The following is a 20,470-nucleotide window of genomic DNA, read 5'->3' as shown; positions in this document are numbered from 1 at the left end:
GAACTGATGGTTTAAGTTATAGTTGTTAGAGGCTTAATAGCAAAGGAATTTCAGCTTTTTAGATATATTCACAGATTGATTGAAATAAATAAAATTGTGCAGTTTTAAATTACAGCATTGTTCACGAGATTTGAGCAAGCATGGGAAATCAAAATGCAGATTTTCCAAGGCTTTTTCTGATGTTGTGATTTTAAAATGTCACACAGTAGTGGTTATTTTAATGAGTAATTAAGTGTGTGTTATTTATATATAATATAGAAATGTTCAGAGCCAATTAGTGTGGAAATTTGCTATTGCTAGTCTCCCACTGCTTGTCATTTATTAGTGATGAAAACTTCAGTATGGTTTTTATGTCTCCTTTATAAAACAGATGTGTCCTGTAGATTTCAAGTAAAATTATGACCTTTATGTTTTGAGAGCAAACTTAATTATGAGGCAATACATTTTTTATTTTAAAGGTGTCTGCCTTTTCAACGTGGGAGAAGGAGTTGCATAAGATAGTTTTTGATCCTCGGTACTTACTTCTCAATCCTAAAGAGAGAAAACAGGTAAACAGAAAATACCATTATTTAAGAAATGTATATCCTTTGCCAACATAATTTTTAAATTGAAAGGAATAAAGTACCAGTCCTTTTTTTTCCCCCTAACATATTACTTCAAAAACCATCTTGCATCTTAGCACATGATCATGTATGTGCTTGTGTTTAGAGGTTTCTTCCTAAGATATATTTTGATGTTCTTGCTATATGGACTCGGCTGTTGTTGCTTGAACGTATTGTTGTTAATGCCTGTTACACAGTGAGGTTACATGTAAGATTGTTTTTTAATGTATTCAGCTATATGCAGTAAGTTGCTTTTTATAGGGCAAATGATACAAACTTGAGTAGAAAAATAGCAAAATACAAAAAGCAAAAACCTCATCTGAAATTCTGCCATACAGGTAAGACCGTCAGTGAAGACTCTGGTTTATAGCCACCTTGGATTTTAAGTGCCCATATGTACATATGTGTTCTCGTTGTTGATGGTTAATACTCAAAGGTACATATTTAAGTCTCACACTACACACACAGGCGGAATCCAGGAGCTTCATTTGGGTTTCCCACGTCGGTGCAGGGTCCAAATACTTGGATCATCTTCCACTGCTTTTCCTAGGCCATTAGCTGGCAGCTAAATTGGAAATGGAGTAGCTCTGGATCCTATATGGGATGCTGGTGTTGAAGGCAGTGGCTTTACCTGCCATACCACAGTGCTGGTCCCTAATCATGGATTTCAGTGAAGAGAAAATTTAGAGTGCTAGATGTGGTTTAGTACCTGTAATAGAAAGGCATGACTTTCCAAATGTATTCATGACTTCATTTCAAGCTTTGTAGCCTTTTTGAAAAACTGCATTGATAGTGTGATTTTCATCTCAGTTGATGGACCTGTCAAAACCTGTAAATGATCTTTGATTCTTTCCCCATTTTCAGTCTGTTAGCCAATCTCCCGCCAAAAAAAAAATGTTTTATCTAACTTATTCATCCTTTCCTACACTAACACGCTGATCCAAGGCACCAGATTGGCTCTGATTATCTCTGCAGCCCCTCTTTGATCTCTCTTTCATTCCTTGTTGGTCCTCTATAGCCAATTTCTTTTTCCACACAGCAGCCAGACTAATTTTAAAGTTTGAGGTCAAATTGGGTCAGTGTTCCCTTACTTAAAAAGAGTCTAGTGTTTCTCATTTCATTTAGGATAAAATTGAAAGCTTTTTTCTTAGCCTATGACATTCTACATAAACTCATTCCTGTTGACTTCTTGAAGTTTTGTCCTGTGTTCCTTCATTGTAACCACAGTGGCCTTGATCTTTTTTAGCCAGACACGTTCTGGTATTTGCTCTTCCCTCTGCTATCTAAATACTATCTCTTTGCCTTCTTTTTTTTTTTTTTCCTGTTTTTTTTTTTAAGACTTATTTATTTATTTGAAAGTCATAGTTACACAGAGAAGGAGAGGTAGAGAGAGAGGTCTTCCATCCACTCGTTCACTCCCCAGTTGGTTGCAGTTGACAGAGCTGTACCGATCTGGAGCCAGGAGGTTCCTCCGGGTCTTCCTATGTGAGGGGCCCAATGACTTGGGCCATCTTCTGCTGCATTCTGAGGCTGTAGCAGAGAGCTGGATTGGAAGTGAAGCTGCTGGGACTAGAACTGGTGCCCATTCAGAATGCCGACACTACAGGTGGCAGCTTTAATCACTGCTCCACAGCACTGGCCCCTTTACCTTCTTTACTTTCTGCATAGCACACATATCTCTAATTATCTGCTGTTACTGTGTTTATCATCTGTTTTCCTACCACAGAGCATAAATTGAGAGTAGGAACTTTGCATTCTTTATGGCTGTACATGTAGTATCTGAATATGCCTAAGCTAAATGTCCTTGAAGATTTATTTTAAAACTTTTATGACTTACTTTTCCTGGTACTCAGTGTTACAGTTTGTGTTTGAGTGAAATCATAAGTAAAATATATTGAGAACTGAAGTTCTTCAGTTTTGCAAACATTCTGTAAGCTAATACTTAACATCTCCTCAATAGAGTTAACATTTAAGAGAAAAGTAATATTACTTTATTTTAAATTAAAACTCTAAGGTTTTTATGCCTTTGAAGTGAAGCTTTTTTTTTAAAGAATGAAAAGTTAACATTTGATGTTTGTATATTTTTTAAATACGTGATTTATTTTGCCTTATGATTTTCCTTATTTAATCTTATCTTTGATAAAACGTTACAGAATCAGGAATGTTTTTATTATGAGAAATTTTTAAGGTCAAATCATTTTTCATTTGACATTTTTCAGATCAGGCCATTTCCGTTCAGGATGTTGAGCTCTGATGAAGGCTCTGATGAAGACACCTTAAAATAAGGTGTCTGCTATTTCCAAATAGATTTTTTAAAATACACTTTATGTTTATCTGAGCTTTTAAACATTGATAGTGGTACAGCATGGCAGTCAGTATATTACTGACGTGAATACTAAGTGAAATTTCACACGAAATTAGCAGGCTGTAAATTGAAGGCATTTCAAAAAGCTGGAAAAAATTGGAATTAAAGATGTTTATTTTGGTACAAACAATATTTAAAAATTCATACATAGTTTTTTTGATTCCTTATAATTCCCAAGATTAGAGTTGGGGAACGTCATATAAGGGTCTGAAATCATTTGGTCTGAGGCAAATACAAGCGTGATTTGAAATTCAGTAAATCTATAGCAGGCTAACTATTAAGTTGATAATCTTTGATGGCCTGTGAATGATGTTATAAATATCCAAGTAGCACTTTTCAGAATATTTTCTCCACCCTGACCTGAATGAAGAAATGTAACATTGTGCCCAGCACAGAAGCTGACTTGATTGCCTAGACTGTGACCTTTAATATGTATGTATTTTTACTTAGGCCTGTAAAAATGAGCTAGGAGTTATTTAAACCTACTTGCTTTCATAGTATTTAATCTAGCATTTTGTTTATGAGGTGAAGTTACAATTAAGAATGTAAAGCCAAATATATAGGGAAGCAGGACTCAAATAATGAGACCCTTGGAAGCATAACTGAAGTCCTAATTTTCTGTGAGATGTTCCTCTCAAGAAATGATTCCTGATGCTGGATCTCTGATGAGATCTCAGCAGAGGGGATCAAAAGTTTTTGTTTTGTTTTTGCTTTTAAGATTTTGTTTGTTTGGCCGGCACCGTGGCTCACTAGGATAATCCTATGCCTGCGGCACCGGCACCCTGGGTTCTAGTGCTGGTCAGGGTGCCGGATTCTGTCCCGGTTGCTCCTCTTCCAGTCCAGCTCTCTGCTGTGGCCCGGGAAGGCAGTGGAGGATGGCCCAAGTACTTGGGCCCTGCCACCCACATGGGAGACTGGGAGGAAGCACCTGGCTCCTGGCTTCGGATCAGCGCAGCGCCGACCGTAGCAGCCATTTGGGAAGTGAACCAACGGAAAAGGAAGACCTTTCTCTCTGTCTCTCTCTCTCTCACTGTCTAACTCTGTCAGGAAAAAAACAAAAACAAAAACAGATTTTATTTGTTTACTTGAAAAAGTTACAGAGAGGCAGAGACAGAGAAAGAACAGTCTTCCATCCACTGGCTCACTCCCCAGATGGCCACAACGGGCTGGAGTTGTGCCAACCTGAGGCCGGGAGCCAGGAGCTTCTTCCTGGTTCTCCCATGTGGTGCAGGGGCCCAAGGACTTGGGTCATCTTCTCCTGCTTTCCCAGGCCATAGCAGAGAACTGGATCAAAAGTGGACCAGCTTGGACTCGAACTAGTACCCATATGGGATGCCAGCACGGCAGGCAGCTGTCGGCCCCAGGATCAAAAGTTTCCTAGCTTCATTAAAGAAAGTTATATTGCAGTTATGTTCTCTTTCTCCTTCCCTCTAGCCTAAATAATTTCACATGATTTATTGCAATGCTGTATTTGAAGGTATATAGAATGGCATATATGTTTAGCAGGAGATTGTTGGGTAATTATAGATACTTCTGTACATCTTTAAGGATTGGTGGATACAGTATATAAACATATGTATATGTACACACACAAACACACTGTATATGGATTGGCCAGGAAAGATGTCTAAGGTATTAGAAAGAAAATATTTTTTTTAACTTTGTACAAAGATGTTCATGCACATATATAAAGAGCCAAATAGTTCTGTATGTTTGCAAAAGTAAAAGGGTGCTGCCCTGGTTCTTTACCTTGGTGAAACATTTCTCCCAGAAACTCCTGACTGGCATCAGTCCAGACGGTTTGCACACTGCACGTGATGTGCAGCTCTTTCCTGACAATTTCCTTTATCTCTTTGAGCTGGGGGTGAGGGGCTCACCTGTTCTCTACTTTGTAAGTATTTATTGTTTCACTCATTTTGCTATGTTCCATCCTTCTAGCTTCTTGAGGGAACACGTGGTATTAATATTTTAAAGATTTACACATTTGAAAAAGGTTTTTTTTCTATCTACTGGTTCATTCCCAGATGATACCATTGCTAGGGCTGGGCCAGGCCAGAGCCAGGAGCTTCTTCCAGGTCTCTTGTAGGTAGCAGGGGCCCAAATACTTGGGCCGTCTTCCACTTCTTTATCAGGTGCATTAGCAAGGAGCTGGATCTGAAAGTGGAGCATTCCAAGCATGAACCAGTGTCCACATGGGATGCCAGCATCACAGGCAGCACGCCACAACGCCGGCCCCTGAAATAACTTGTATGGCACTGTTACACGCAGTTGTTCCACTGACTAACAAATTTGGAGTTCGAAGATTTTTTCCTTCAGTTTTTTTTTTTTAATATTTATTTATTTGAAAGGCAGAGTTACAGAGAGAGAGTAGAGGGTGGGGGGAATCCATCCACTGGTTCACTCCCCAAGTGACCACAATAGCCGGAGCTAGACTGGTCCAAAGCCAGAAGCCAGGAGCTTTTTCCTGGTCTCCTGCTTGGGCCATCCTCTGCTGCTTTCCCTGGGCACATTAGCAGGCAGCTGGATCAGAAGTGGAACAGCTTGGACTCAAAATGATGCCCATATGGAATACCAGTGTGGCTTTACCTGCCATACCCCAGTGCCAGCCCCACTTCAGGGTTTTGAAGGCATTGTTCTGCTGCTGCTTTTCAGTGTTGTTTTTGTGGCTTGTGTGATGCTTGTTTTTGTGTGTGTGATAAGTCTGTTTTTCCTTCTTTGCACCGTATCAGTCATCTCTTAATCCTTGATGTTCTGACAGGTTATGGTGACGTGGTGGAAGGGTACACTGTGCAAGGCATGTGGTGGCGCTTGCAGCCTGTGAACTCATCTTTCAGTCTGGGGAGATTGTTTGGCTTCAGTTTTTAAAACGTGTTTCCAGCTTTTCATGTTTTTCATCTTGGTCCTCAATCCTCAAAGTTTCAATTAGATTTTTTATTTCTTTTCTCATCATTTAAATAAGAGTTATATTTTCAAGTTTTTCTTAATTTATGGTTACAGTTTCTTAGTGCTATAAGGTTATTGAGGATTTTTTTTTTTTTTTTTTTTTTTAATTTTCCCTTTCTGGCTTGGTCTCTGATGCCACTAAGTTTTTTTTCTGTTTAGGGCTGGCTCTACTTCTCATGTTGGAGAATTTCCTTAGCTGTCTTGTAGGCCTTGACTACGCATGACTGGAAATGAGGCCATAAAATTCTGTTTGGGGACCCCTAGCATTTGAGTGTTCTCTCATGACTTTGCGTTTTGGTGCAGCAGCTAGTTCTCGTCGTAAGCAGTTTTGGTCTCAGGAGATATTTCTTACTGAAGAGCTGTTGCTGGGATTGAGTGGGTAGAGGGCCCAGGACACTTCACTTTTAAAGATCTGGTCTGAAATGCCAGTATTGCCAAGGTTGAGAGACTCACCTTGGAACAATTCAGGCTGGATTCTTGAGAATACATTGGAGCCAGTATTTTTTAGGCTGGTCAGATTTCCTATAAAGGATCCATGGTCTCATTGCTGGAAAGCGGTCTTGGGCTTTGGCTTTGAAAGAATTGTGTCTCAATTGCTTTCTCAGGTACACTAGCAGGGAGCTGAATCGAAAGTAGACCAACCAGGACTTCAGCCAACAACCATTTGAGATGCTAGTGCTGCTGATGGCACTTCAGCCTGCTGCACCTCAGAGCTGGCCCCCAAAATTATATGTAGTTTGCATGCATCATGAAATTGGCACCATTTTTTTACAGTGCTTTTAAAATATAAAAACTCTTTTTTTTTAACTTTTTAAAGAAAATATTTATTTTATTTATTTGGAAGAGTTACAGAGAGAGGCAGAGTCACAGAGAGAGATCCTCCATCCGCTGGTTCACTCCCCAGATGGCCGCAATGGCTGGGGCTGCGTCGATCTGAATCCAGGAGCCAGGAACCTCTTCTGGTCTCCCACGTGGGTGTGGGGCCCAAGGACCCAGGCCATCCTCTACTGCTATCCCAGGCCCATAGAAAATGAGAGAGCTGGATCAGAAGAGGAGCAGCCTGGACTTGAACCAGCGCCCATATGGGATGCCGGTGCTTCAGGCCTGGACTTTAACTCACTGCACCACAACGCCGGCCCCTAAAAACTATTCTTGATCTGCATAAAAACAACTTTCCTAAGTTTGCCAGTGCTTTACTCTGAAAAATAGCTACTGGGATCTAGGAATGACAATGACCAGAAACAAAATTGCTGATGGGGTCTAGGTAGGAAGTAAATAGTTGTTAGATAGGCTTTCATCAGTTATTTGTTAGTGTAGCCATACCCCACCTTAATTTCGTGGTATCTGGTTCCATCAGTTCTAAGCTCTTTGAAGATTCTCTGGTTCAAAAAAGGGTTTTTTGTTTGTTTGTTTTCTTGAATACTGGGTCATGTTTAGCTCCGTCACATGTGTCCTAAGCTGTACCACTGTTACATCTGCTTTCAAGTTTCCAAGTTGCTCTTTCTCTTTTTCTCATTTCCTTGTCCTTGTTGCTTTATGACTTTAAAAAATAAAAGAGGTTCCCCACTATCAATTTAATAGGGCTTAAAAGGGGGAGAGGCAGTAAATATTCATTTCATCATCTTAACCATTATAATGATTTTAAGTAAGGGAAAATATTATACGTGTAAAGCATGATTATATTTTGGTAAAAATAATTATGCCAAGAAAAAACCTGTAGATCTTATACCTTTTTTTCCAACAAGAATGGGTTTGAAAGGACTAATTTGTCTTGCACATTTCTAAATTGCTTAAAATGGATCATAATAATTCAGTATTTTGTAATCAGAAAATAATAATAAAGGGTTTTAGCTTTTGTTCTTTTCTGAAAGCACAAGAGTAAGGTTGTTCATTTGTGTAACACTTCAGTGAGTTTTAAAGTGAGACCCTCTATAAGTAATTTGCATATAATTAGTGCATTTTTCCTGTTATAGTCTGAATAAAGACATTTTTGATAGTTAAATTACCTCTGTGAAAGAATTGTCTAACTGGTATATTTTTGTGATAGGTGTTTGATCAGTATGTAAAGACCAGGGCAGAAGAAGAACGCAGGGAAAAGAAAAACAAAATAATGCAAGCCAAGGAAGATTTCAAAAAAATGATGGAGGAAGCAAAGTTTAATCCAAGGTATGTGGAAACCCAGGGTTCATGACTGTCCAAACTAAAGTGTGTGTTTTAAGATCAGTTTAAAATACATGTACATGAGGGGGCTTCAGAAAACTTTGTGAAAAATGGAATTAAAAGATAAGTTTATCTGGTACAGAAAAGTTTGAAAGCCATGCTTTGTTTTTGTAGAGCTTTTTTAAGACCCCAAGTATGCATGGATTTCAATTTTTTGCATCAAAATAATTCTTAGCTTTTACAGTCATTGTCCATAAGCCTTTTGAAATGCCCTTGTATTTTCAAAAATTTTTGAAATATATGCATGTGAGTAAGTATAGCTATGTTTTAGATATTTGGACATGGAAAGTTCTTTATATAATTATCAGTGTCTGCCTTTAAAATGTTTCCTTCAAATATTTCCTTTAGAGGAACCCTGGACTCTCCAAGAAGCAACCTTTTTTGAAACGTTTCACCATGAGTAAATTTCTTTTCTAGAAACTGGTAAATGTTGGAAAACCTGTCCCTGTCTTTGTTGAGTAGTTACATACGTAGTAAATTGTAGAGGAATAATGAAATTTATTATTTAAGATGGTGAAAGAGATTTCATTTCCAAATTTTTTGTGTCTATATAAGTATTAAACGTAACATTTTATTGAGGTTACCTATTGTTCATGTTGAATTAATGAAATCTGATGTTATAATATTGGTTGTATATAATAGAATAGAATCCCATTTTGTCCACACAGTGTAAAAATAATGAATGTTAATTGTGAATGATACTTTAAATTGTCTGTTGATGTTTTACAGCAAAAGCAGCCAGTTTTTTCTTTAGCTGTAATGTAATCTGTTTTAGCACACAAGAATGTATTTTATTTATTTATTTTTCTAAAAATACGCTAAGGAGCTTGCACAGTGGGTTCAGCCTTTGCTTGTTTCACCAGCATCCCATATCGCAATGCCTGGATGTTGGGTCAAGTCTCAGTTGCTCTACTGCCAATCTGGTTTCTGGCTAATGTACCTGTGAAGGCAATAGGTGGTGGTTCAAAGTACTAGGGCCCTTGCCACCATGTTGGAGACTTGAATGGAGTTCTTGGCTCCTGATTTGGACTTCACATGGCTGTGACTGTTGTGGCCATTTAGGGAACGAACCCTCCAAGATCTCTCTGTTTCCTTCTCTCTCCCCTACTCCCCCTTGTCTCTCTTGCTCTGCCTTTGAAATAAATAATCTTTTTTAAAAGTATGCTAAATACAAGATTATTTATTATGAGAGTAAATTCTTACTATATAATGGTACAAGTTTAAAATATTGACATTACTTTTTTTTTTTAAATATAGCAGTGATCGTAGTCCTTTCAGACCTGCTGTCTGTATTTAACCTGGTTGGAGTTTATCTTTTTCCATCTACATATTGGTGATTGTCATCAAATTGGAAAAGCTTTTATATTTTTCTGCTTTCATACCGCTTTTGGGATTCTAATTATATGATATTCACATGTCCTTGCGACTGTTCCCCTCCTCTCTAATCTTTTTTTCTAACTTTTCTTTTGATTGTTGATCTAATTTCAAGTAGTTGACTTTATTTTATGATATCCCCTTTCATGTTAAGCCCATCCAGTTAAATTTCTTTAAGATGGATTTGTTTGTTTGAAAGAGTTAGAGATGCGCCTCGGCTCACTAGGCTAATCCTCCGCCTTGCGGCGCAGGCACACCGGGTTCTAGTCCCTGTTGGGGTGCCGGATTCTATCCCGGTTGCTCCTCTTCCAGTCCAGCTCTCTGCTGTGGCCCAGGAAGGCAGTGGAGGATGGCCCAGGTGCTTTGGGCCCTGCACCCGCATGGGAGACCGGGAGGAAGCACCTGGCTCCTGGCTTCGGATCGGCGCAGCGCGCTGGCCATGGCAGCCATTTGGGGGGTGTACCAATGGAAGGAAGACCTTTCTCTCTGTCTTTCTCTCTCTAACTCTGCCTGTCAAGAAAAAAAGAAAGAAAGAGTTAGAGAGATAGAGATTGTTCATCTATTGGTTCACTCTCCAGATGACTGCAACAACTGGGACTGGGCCAGGTGGATGCCAGAAACCAGGAGCTACTTTTAGATCTCCTACGTGGATAGTAGGGGCCCAAGCACTTGGGCCATCTTGCACTGCTTTTCCCAGATCATTAGCAGAGAGCTGGATCAGAAGTGGAACAGCTGGACTCAAAACGTGCATATAGGGAATGCTGGCCTTGCAGGCGGTGGCTTTACCCACTATGCCACAATGCTGGCCTTCTATCCAGTTACTTCTTAAAAGATTTTTCATGTGTTGGCTAAAAACTCCCACTTGTTTACTTATTTTGATTATGTTTTCAATTCTTTAGATGTTTTTAATTCTTTAAAATACAGTTGTAATAGTTGTTTTATTTATTTGAAAGGTGAAGAGACAAAGATAATAAAAGAGGTGTGCCTTGCACTAGTTAACTCCACAGATGATCACAGCAGCCAAGGCCGGGACAGCCCAAAGTGAGAATCCTGAAACTCAGTCTGAGTCTCGTGGGTGGCAAGGACCCAACTACTTGAGCTATCACTTGGCTGCCTTCCAGGGTGTACAATAGTAGGAAGCAGGACTTGATCTTAGGCACCCCAACCTGCACTATACTAGTGCCCTATAATAGCTTTCTATGGGTTTTTAAATTTTTTTCTGCTGTAAATCACATATTTCTTTGTATAGGTAGTGATTTTCAATTGAAATTCATCATGTGGGTAATATGTAGAGACTGTGGCATCTTATTATCTTTTGAAGAATGAGGGTTTTTATTTCAGAAGGCAGTTCAATTGTCTGCTATCTTAATTTTAGGCATCGTTTTCATGCTTTTCTTGTGATTCTCTGTAGGTGGAATTGTTTTTTCAATTGTTTTTTGCTTTTTCTTTTTAAGGTTTTATTTATTTATTGGAGATGCAGAGTTACAGACAGTGGGAGGGAGAGACAGAGAGAGAGGTCTTTGATCCACTGGTTCACTCCCCAAAAGACTGCAACAGCCAGAGCTGCACCAATCTGAATCCAGAAGCCAAGAACTTCTGGTTCTTCCACGCAGATGCAGCGGTCATCTTCTGCTTTCACAGGCCATAGCAGAGAGCTAGACTGGAAAAAGAGCAGCTGGAACTAGAACCAGCCTCCATATGGGATGCTGGCACCCCAGATGGAGGATTAACCTACAGCGCCACAGCATCAGCCCCTCCTTTTGCTCTTAGCCCATGAGAGCCTGGTATAGGAAATGGTGTTTTTCTGCTCATGGCTGTGGACTCATGGGGAAATACCTTAATGGAATTCTTCTGTGGCACCTTGTTCTTATGGTTGGCCCCTGCTATCTTAGTACCCAAGCTCTGATCTTTACTGCTTGCAACTCATTGGGACAGCTGTGCTCTACTGTATGCACTCCAGCTGTCTGCATCTTGGGAGTTCTACCCAAGGTCTGGGACAGTAGGGCTTTCCTCATTGATTTCCAACTTGCAGGCACCTCATTCATGATCTGTTTGTTGTCTCCTGCTTGAAACTGGCTGCCTCCTTCTTTGTGTCATTTTATAGCTGTTTATAGAAAGAGAGCTAATCCAATGAGAGCTCAGCAGGGCTCACCTTCCTTTTAGGGCACGTTTAGTGAGCTGTTCGTACCTTAACTAAAGTGGCTGAGAAGAGCTTCTGAGAAAGGAAGAGTGTTTACTTAGATTTACAGTTTTAAGGTTCATAGCCAAGAGAGAATGGCCCCAAGAGTTCAAGCATATGGTAAGATCAGTGGATGGCTGAGGAGTGAACATGTGGCAAAGCAGGAAGCAGAAAGAAAGCTAGCCTGCTCTGCTTATTGCCAACTCTATTAAGAACCACCCTCCAAGGGCAAGCTCTCAGTGACCTCAAGACCTTCTGCTAGGACCAACTCCTGCATGCCATAATGAGCTCAAGTCTCTACCTTTAATTCATTAACCATTGACATTAGACTTTGAATTTTAAAATTTGCATGGATTTGGAGTGGGCAGGCAAATCCTGTTCAATCCAAATAGGGTGGAAATAGATGAGCTTTTAACTCCCTTGAAGCTTACAGATTCTTTAAATCTCTGATGTGTGTGTACATATGTAATACATACATACTACATATGTAATTTCCATGTATAATATACACACAATACATATATGTGTTATATGTATATGTGTTATATATTTTATATATAATAAGTGTATATCTAATTTTACGCTGATAACATACTGACAGCATTTTCACTTTTTAGTATTTTTTACTCCTTTCTGTAGCTCATAGTGCACTCTTGAGGCACATTGCTCAGTGTCTCTGGCATATATTTTTTCTAGGAAAAATACTGTCTTCTGCTGTGTTTTACTGCAGGCAGAAATAGCTCTACCGTGTAACGTATAGGAGTGAAATTGGCATTTTGAGATTTGATGATTATTTACAATCCTTGTCTCTACTGTTGAGGAAGTTTGTTTTTTTTTTTTTTCTTTCCCATATTATTTGTTGAACTCTCTACTTACTACAGGGTAAATCTTAAGAATATAAGGGAAACTGAAAAATAGATCTTTGTAAAAATTAAGAGTGGGAAAAGAGGAGGAAGAAGGGTTGGAATGCAGATGGGAAGAATTGCAGTGTTCTTTAATTTGTATATATAAAATGCATGAAGTTTGTATACCTTAAACAAAATATACCAAAGAAAGAAATAGCTCTTTTAAAGTTAGCACACTTACATTTTCTTGCAGAGCTACTTTTAGTGAATTTGCAGCCAAACATGCTAAAGATTCAAGATTCAAAGCAATTGAAAAGATGAAAGATAGAGAAGCCTTGTTCAATGAATTTGTGGCAGCAGCAAGGAAGAAGGAGAAAGAAGATTCGAAGACCAGAGGTGAGAAGGTAAGATGATTTTTAGTTCCATTGGTAAGATTGATGGGCATGAGAAAGGACCAATCTAGTGCTGTGTTGCTCATCTCATTTCATTTGTTAGAATGTGTAAGAGAATCTACATTTACTTTAAGATAACTTTTATAATTATATGTATTCTATCATTTTACTTCCATAATGCTTATTTCAGTAGCTTTACTAAACTGTAAGGGTTTGCTTTAAATTTTATTCATGCAGAAATGCATGGTAAACCTGAAATAGCTTATTAGGGCTGCCTTCTCAGTGGCGCCTGCTAAGTGCTTGCTAAGATTTGAAGATTCTTTATAGGTGGTAACATTTGAATTTCAAAGAGCATTTTTATATTTTTTTTCTGCCCTCTAGAAAATAGCATTTTAGTGGGTTCTAATCATGGGGTAAACATATCTTAAATATAAGTTAATTGCTTATCAGAACTAAAGGTCAGCTATGAAAGATTAACGAATCCCAAATGTCATTTGTTAGCAGTGTCAGGAGTGGGGAGAAGCTCACCACTGAGAAGGCAGGCAGACTGTTAGGGAATTGGCACCAGTGGTGCATGAAGCATCAAAACATGTAGTCATTCTCCTTATGACTTTGTGAATGGAGAAAGAGAACCTCTGGGGCCTAATCATTCTTGACATTTAAAATTGCCACTTATTCTGGAAAAGTTATATTATAACAAATCCTATTAGGGGATGTTGTTAAAGAAGTAGTACCGCTCTTATTGGGAAGAAGCCTCTTTCGTTGACAACAATGACAGCATTAGGTGAAACAACTTAATACATGTTGAGCTAGAATGATATTGACAAATTATTTGCTAATTTACATTTTAAGAGTAATCTGATAGGCAGGCGCCGCGGCTCAGTAGGCTAATCCTCCGCCTGCAGCGCCAGCACACCGGGTTCTAGTCCCGGTCAGGGCGCCGGATTCTGTCCCGGTTGCCCCTCTTCCAGGCCAGCTCTCTGCTATGGCCCGGGAGTACAGTGGAGGATGGCCCAGGTCCTTGGGCCCTGTACCCGCATGGGAGACCAGGAGAAGCACCTTGCTCCTGGCTTTGGATCAGTGCGAAGCGCCAGTCACAGCGCGCCGGCTGTGGTGGCCACTAGAGGGTGAACCAACGGAAAAAGGAAGACCTTTCTCTCTGTCTCTCTTACTGTCCACTCTGCCTGTCCAAAAAAAAAACAAAAAAAAAAAAAACAGTAATCTGATAAAAGTGAACCAAGTAAATAAATGATATTATATGATTGTTTTTATACAGATATATATTTCTGTTTTATAATTAACTTTTTTTTAAATACTTTTGATAGCTTTTATGTAATCTATTTTATAACTAGAGGGTAGATTTCACAGTTTTGAGTTGTACGGCCTGTTATTCATTTCAGACTGACTGCTGTCAATCACTGACAAGCAAAATATTATGGGATTCCCTAGTGAGGAAAAAATTGTTATCTCTATGCTGACTTTAGCATCCCACAGTACTCTCAGGGTTTTCCCTTATGAACTAATGAGAATTGTACACAGGATCTGTTAATTAAAAGAAAAATCAAATAGACATGCCATCTAAATATGCCTGATATATTTGGCTTCATTTTCTATTGATTGTGAAATTTTAATTCTCTAAATTGTAGGCTTGGCTTTGTAACATTACTATAGCTTTGTAGCATTACTAAATAAAAGAAATTGCTAAACTGAAACTTTGTCAGCCAGTTTAAACAACACAAAATCAATTACTAATTAGCCCCTCAAAGCAGAAGTCTTTAAAGTAAGGTTTTAGTAGACTTTATATTCACATTCTAAGAAGTGTGTGGTTAATGAAATTTTATTGCTTTCTTGATTTCCACTGTATTGCCTATATTACTGTGAAGAAATATATTATCGTGTGTGTGCGTGTTCATTTAATCACGTTATAACTATGTAATTATATAGTAAGACCAGAACCAGTAACATGGTACTGTACTTCCTTTCCTTGTTCTTGACTGGATTATCTCAACACTGAAGTCAGCAGCTGAACAATAAAGGTTTAAACACTGTACTGGCTGAATCAAAAACTTGTGATGAACAATGATCTGGTAAAATCTGGTTTGTTAAGTAGCATTTTCAAGCTGAAGACTATAGCCATTTTTCTATAGTTTTCTATTTTATAAAAAGTACACTTAAAAAGCCTGCTTAGTCCTACTAGATTTGTTTTTATTTTGTTTGCCAAAACAGCTGTCCTTGAATTATTGTTTATTTTATTGTTATGCACGTATTAATGGTTTTTGAAAAATTCTGGTTCAGCTAATTTACCTTTTGGAAAAAGCACCTTTACCATTGCACATACTGTATTTAATCCTGTGTAGTGAAGTTGGTGTTTTCTTTCTTTCAAATTTCCTGTTGAAGAAATTAGTTTTTGTTATAGTGAAAAAAGAAAACAGGGAGGTTAAGTCCTTGAATTGCAGCTGACAGCAAATTACATTGGACATTTATATAGCTGTCAAATAATACTCTTATACACAACTTTGGTAAGCCATTAGTCTGTTACAGCAATATCTACAATGAAAGGAAGGTAAAGCTTATAAAAACTGTATAGTAATCTTTTATAAGTTTCTTGTCCAATATTTAAACAAATTTAAGTTAATATAAATTCCCATGGCTTAGAAAAATTCCCATTTGGTACAGATTGCATGCTTAATATAAATTTCTTGTGTGTTGCCTTCTAATTATCAGATGCATTAGGAATTTGCTGTTCATTTTATCAGATACAGAGTAGATAAGATGAACAGAAAAATTACATTGCATCACTACATCAAGTACAACTTTTGTATTATAGCGGTTTTTCCCCCCATAACCACCCTCCCACCTGCAAATCATCCCATCTCCTACTCCTCCTCTCATCCAATTTTTCATTAAGATTCAATTATCTTTATATATGAAAGTTCAACTCTATACTAAGTAAAGATCTCAACAGTTTGCACCCACACAGACACACAAAGTATAAAGTACTGTTTTACCGTTAATTCTCATAGTACAACACAGTAAGGACAGAGGTCCTACATGGGGAGCAAGTGCACAGTGACTCATGTTGTTGATTTAACAACTGACATTCTTATTTATGACATCAGTAATCACCCGAGGCTCTTGTCATGAGCTGCCAAGGCTATGGAAGCCTCTTGAGTCCACAGACTCCGACCTTATTTAGACAAGGCCATAATCAAAGTGGAAGTTCTCTCCTCCCTTCAGAGAAAAGTACCTCCTTCTTTGATGGCCCCTTTGATTTCTTAATCACTGGTAATACTGAGTTTATGACTCTTAATGCAAAGTCAAGAGCCAGCTTCAGTGCTAGAGAACTCCTCAGCTGATTAGCACTTTTAAAATGTTTCCTGATGCAGGAATTCTGCTCTTAAAACCTTACAGATGGTGTTCAGAAAGGATATCAATTTTTAACTCTTTTTTTTTTTTTTTTTGACAAGCAGTTAGACAGTGAGAGAGACAGAGAGAAAGGTCTTCCTTTTTCCGTTGGTTCACCCCCCAAGTGGCTGCTGCGCCGATCCGAAGCCAGGAGCCAGGTAATTCGTCCTGGTCTCCCATGCTGGGCAGGGCCCAAAGAGTTGGGCCATCCTCCACTGCCTTCCCAGGCCACAGCAGAGAAGAGGAGCAACCGGGATAGAATCTGGCATCCCAACCGGGACTAGAACCCCGGGGTGCTGGCACCGCAGGTGGAGGATTAGCCAAGTAAGCCGCGGCACCGGCCAACTTTTAACTCTTTAATAGGAGAAATATGGTTGTGGTAGGAATTAGTAGAGTTGGGATAGGCATAAGGAATGGTTCATTTTATTTTTGATATCTTAAATGCTGATTCCATATTTAATCACTATGGGAAGACAAGGGTTCTTGTCAGAATCCTTTGAAGTGAGTGTATCTGCCTCGAGGGTCTGTTGTGTTGAGTGCAAAGCTGTGAGAGATTAACTTTTAAGATGTTAGGTCTTCAAAGAAGCATAAAAATTAACATTACTTATCCCTTTTATATTTTTAAAAATAAATACTGCATTGAAGTGTGGCTTTAAGTAGTTGTATGTCTTGACATTAAATTGTTAATACCTTGGATATGTTACTAACTTGGTAATTCATTTAATTATAATATTCTAGAAATACTTAGTATTCTGAGTTCTATAATGGTAAAGTAATACATGTTAATGGCTGTAACACAGAAAATCTGAATATAGTGGGTTTTTTTTTTAAGATTTATTTATTTGAAAGGCAGAGTTAAAGAGAGGCAGAGAGAGAGAGATCTTTCATCCGTTGGTTCACTCCCCAAATGGCCGCAATGGCCGGAGCTGGGCTGAACCAGAGCCAGGAGCCAGGAACTTCTTAGAGGTCTCCCATGCGGGTGTAGGGGCCTAAGCACTTGGGCCATCCTCTACTGCTTTCCCAGGCCAGAGCAGAGAGCTGGATCTGAAGTGGAGCAGCCAGGACTTGACATTAGTTATGAAAGACATAGAAATTCTGTAATATTGTTACAGTGAGGTAAACTTCTTTTTTAACCAAAATAGAAATTTTTACCCTACTTTCATTTTAGACATTTGGTAGTATAGGTTTGTAATGACTAGCTGTTTGTACTTGACAGTTTCTATGTTGTCCTTCTAATTTAATGAACAGAAATTTTATTCATACAGGGTTTTTTTTAAAGATATACTTTTTTATTTGAAAGTCAGAGTTACACAGAGAGAAGAGAGGCGGGGGAGGGGGGGAGGTGGTGGTGGTCTTGCATCTGCTGGTTCACTTCCCAGATGGCCGCAATGGCCGTAGCTGCGCCGATCTGGAGCCAGGAGCTTCCTCCAGGTCTCCCATGCGGGTGCTGGGGCCCAAGGACCCAGGTCATCCTCTGCTGCTCTCCCAGGCTATAGCAGAGAGCTGGATCGGAAGAGTAGCAGCCGGGACTAGAGCAGCACCCATATGGGATGCCGGCGCTTCAAGCAAGGGCTTTAACCCGCTGCGCCACAGCGCCGGCCCCTATTCATACAGTTTTGAAGATAAGTCATTCTTACCATCTTGAAATTGAACTATTTTACTGTCAGGTTATATCCATGAGTCTTAGCTAAAAAATCAAATACATCCCAGTGAAAATTCATACTTCCTAGGAAAACATGGTTTTCAAAACAAAGTTACATACAACCTAAAAAATGCTTTTTCTGTATTTGAATATTTCTTTTTAAAGTATAACTTAGCTCGTCTTGAATTCGACAGATCTTAAAGAAAAGCCTATGTGCTTGTTGCTTTGTATTTCTGATAAATGAATAATTCTGTTATCTTTTAATTCTATTCCAAGTACATGCTTTTTAAAAGTTACTGTTCTCATTTTTGTGTGTTTTCATGGTATTTTCCTCTCATCGCACTGTTTGTTTTAAAAAACAGATTAAATCAGATTTCTTTGAACTGTTGTCTAACCATCACTTGGACAGTCAGTCTCGATGGAGCAAAGTCAAAGATAAAGTGGAAGGGGATCCGCGGTACAAAGCAGTGGACAGTTCATCAATGAGGGAGGACCTTTTCAAACAGTACATTGAGAAAATAGCGAAGGTAACTATCCAAATGCTACTGTTACCACAGGATGGTGATGTTCTTAACTGCAATGAAAGGCGTATATTGCTCTTTGGTGGTTTGAAATTTTTCTGTCTGTATTCATATAACGTAAGAATCTGCAGTTAGTTTGAGGAGGAGGTGCAGTGTTTAGTTACATTGGTAAAAACTAGATTTGAAATGTTTTATTTGGCAAGCTAGTTATTCTGTGAGAACTCTTTGATGGAATTGATAAGGACATTAATGTGATGTTATTTTTACAGAACTTAGACTCAGAAAAGGAGAAGGAGCTTGAAAGGCAGGCCCGCATTGAGGCAAGCCTTCGAGAGCGGGAAAGGGAGGTCCAAAAAGCTCGGTCAGAACAAACCAAGGAAATCGATCGGGAGAGAGAGCAACACAAACGAGAAGAAGCTATCCAGAACTTCAAGGCTCTTCTGTCTGACATGGTATATGTTAATCTGTTTTCCTTTTAAAGTAATGAATATTACAAGTTCATTGTGTTACCTTATGAACAATGTTCTTGAAATCGACTCAGAGAATTTAAGTTGCTAGCATTCAAAAATTCAGTACTTAATAGCACTGCTAAAATTATTAGCACTAGTTATGTAATAATAAATTCAGTAGATGTTTTGCATATGTGAAAATTCATCTTTTAGTCTCAAAGCTTCACTTTTTATTGTTCTTGATAAAAATCATCTTAAACTATTTCATACTTACCTGCCATAATAATTAACAAAGTGTGCTGAACATAATTTAACCTTTTTCTTGATGATTTAGGGTCATCATTGTGATGATCAGTTATTGTACATGTAATGGTATGAGATGTAGGACTGGAGGTGTACTGATCCCAGGAGATACCCTGAAACTTTCTTGAAAATCCTTCTGCCTTGCCCCTCAGGGTTGTTGAGGTATGTAGGGTTTTTTGTCCCTACACTGAATTGCCCCCAGGCTGCTGTGCTCTACTACTTGTTAATTTTTTATTTTATTTAATTAATTAATTTATTTATTTTTGCCTTCTCTGTCACCATCTCTCCTGTACCCATTTCTTTTCGGTCTTTCAGTGGAACTCTTCATGTTACTCTGTTGCTTCTTCTGATTTCTTTCCTTGTATCTGCTCCTTTTTCTGCACTTGAACATTTTACAGCAGTTTGCCAATTTCTTTCCCTGCCTTTAACATTTCCTCCAAATTCATCTACTTTATTGCTGGTGATATCTTTGTAAAAAGCAAATCTGGTTTTTTGTTTTTGTTTTTGTTTTTTTTCACTGTCTGGGTTAGTTGTAGGAGGTGAAGATTCTCCATACTGTTAGCAGTTGCCTTCAGGTCAAATCAGGCTCCTTAGCATAGTATAAAAGACTTTTCCTTCCTTGACACCCTACCCTCATATTACCTTAGGTCTGTTGCTTCCCTCCTGAGCTCTTCAGAGCTCCAGCTCTGTGAACTTTGCTTTAATAAGCCAGACCATATGCCACCGTTAATCCCTCCAGGTAGAGCGCTTTCAGACTGCTCCCCTGCAGTGACAGACTTTCTCACTCAAACAGCTCTTCAGTGATGCTGCTGACCCATCCAAGTAGATTTGATCTTGTCCATTTATCCCCCCTCTACTCAGCATGCACCTCCTTAACACTTTGTATTTATTTTGCATATGTATTTGCCCTAAAAAAAAAAAAGTAAAGTGAGCTCTTTCAAGGAAAGAACATCATCTTTCTTATTTCATACTTTCAGTGCTAAGCACAGTATTGATCTGACAAGTATTTAGATGCTTGATTAATGTTGGTTATTAAATAAATATTTTGATTTTGTTTTTCCTTCTGTCTTTCTGTCATGTTCTCTCATATTGTCTGGCATTGACAGCAGTGTGGTTTAACTTTTAATGGCATTACTGGTAATGAAAGCTCTACCGTTCTGCTGGTTGGCGAGCTAGCCAGATCTGTTGCGTTTTCTGTTATCTTTTTTTTTTTTTTAATTGTTTATTTGA

At 38.7% G+C, this 20,470-nt stretch overlaps 1 protein-coding gene across 13 annotated transcripts in view; it reads left to right on the top strand.

The window, feature by feature from the left end:
- TCERG1 (transcription elongation regulator 1) overlaps positions 1-20,470 on the top strand; it is a 66,503-nt gene that overhangs the window by 38,550 nt on the left and 7,483 nt on the right. For all 13 annotated transcript variants that reach the window (XR_009865748.1, XM_062188899.1, XM_062188898.1 and 10 more), the window contains 5 exons: positions 459-548; positions 7,958-8,076; positions 12,782-12,932; positions 18,330-18,494; positions 18,758-18,940. Coding sequence is in view for 12 of the 13 variants with exons in the window: in XM_062188899.1 (XP_062044883.1) it covers positions 459-548; positions 7,958-8,076; positions 12,782-12,932; positions 18,330-18,494; positions 18,758-18,940 (708 nt within the window). In the remaining variant the exon portion in view is untranslated. The remainder of the gene's footprint in view (positions 1-458; positions 549-7,957; positions 8,077-12,781; positions 12,933-18,329; positions 18,495-18,757; positions 18,941-20,470) is intronic.

Source organism: Lepus europaeus, chromosome 4 (genome assembly GCF_033115175.1).
Source record: "Lepus europaeus isolate LE1 chromosome 4, mLepTim1.pri, whole genome shotgun sequence".
In the NCBI taxonomy this organism is placed as follows: domain Eukaryota; kingdom Metazoa; phylum Chordata; class Mammalia; order Lagomorpha; family Leporidae; genus Lepus; species Lepus europaeus.
This window is presented reverse-complemented; position numbering and strand designations above follow the sequence as displayed.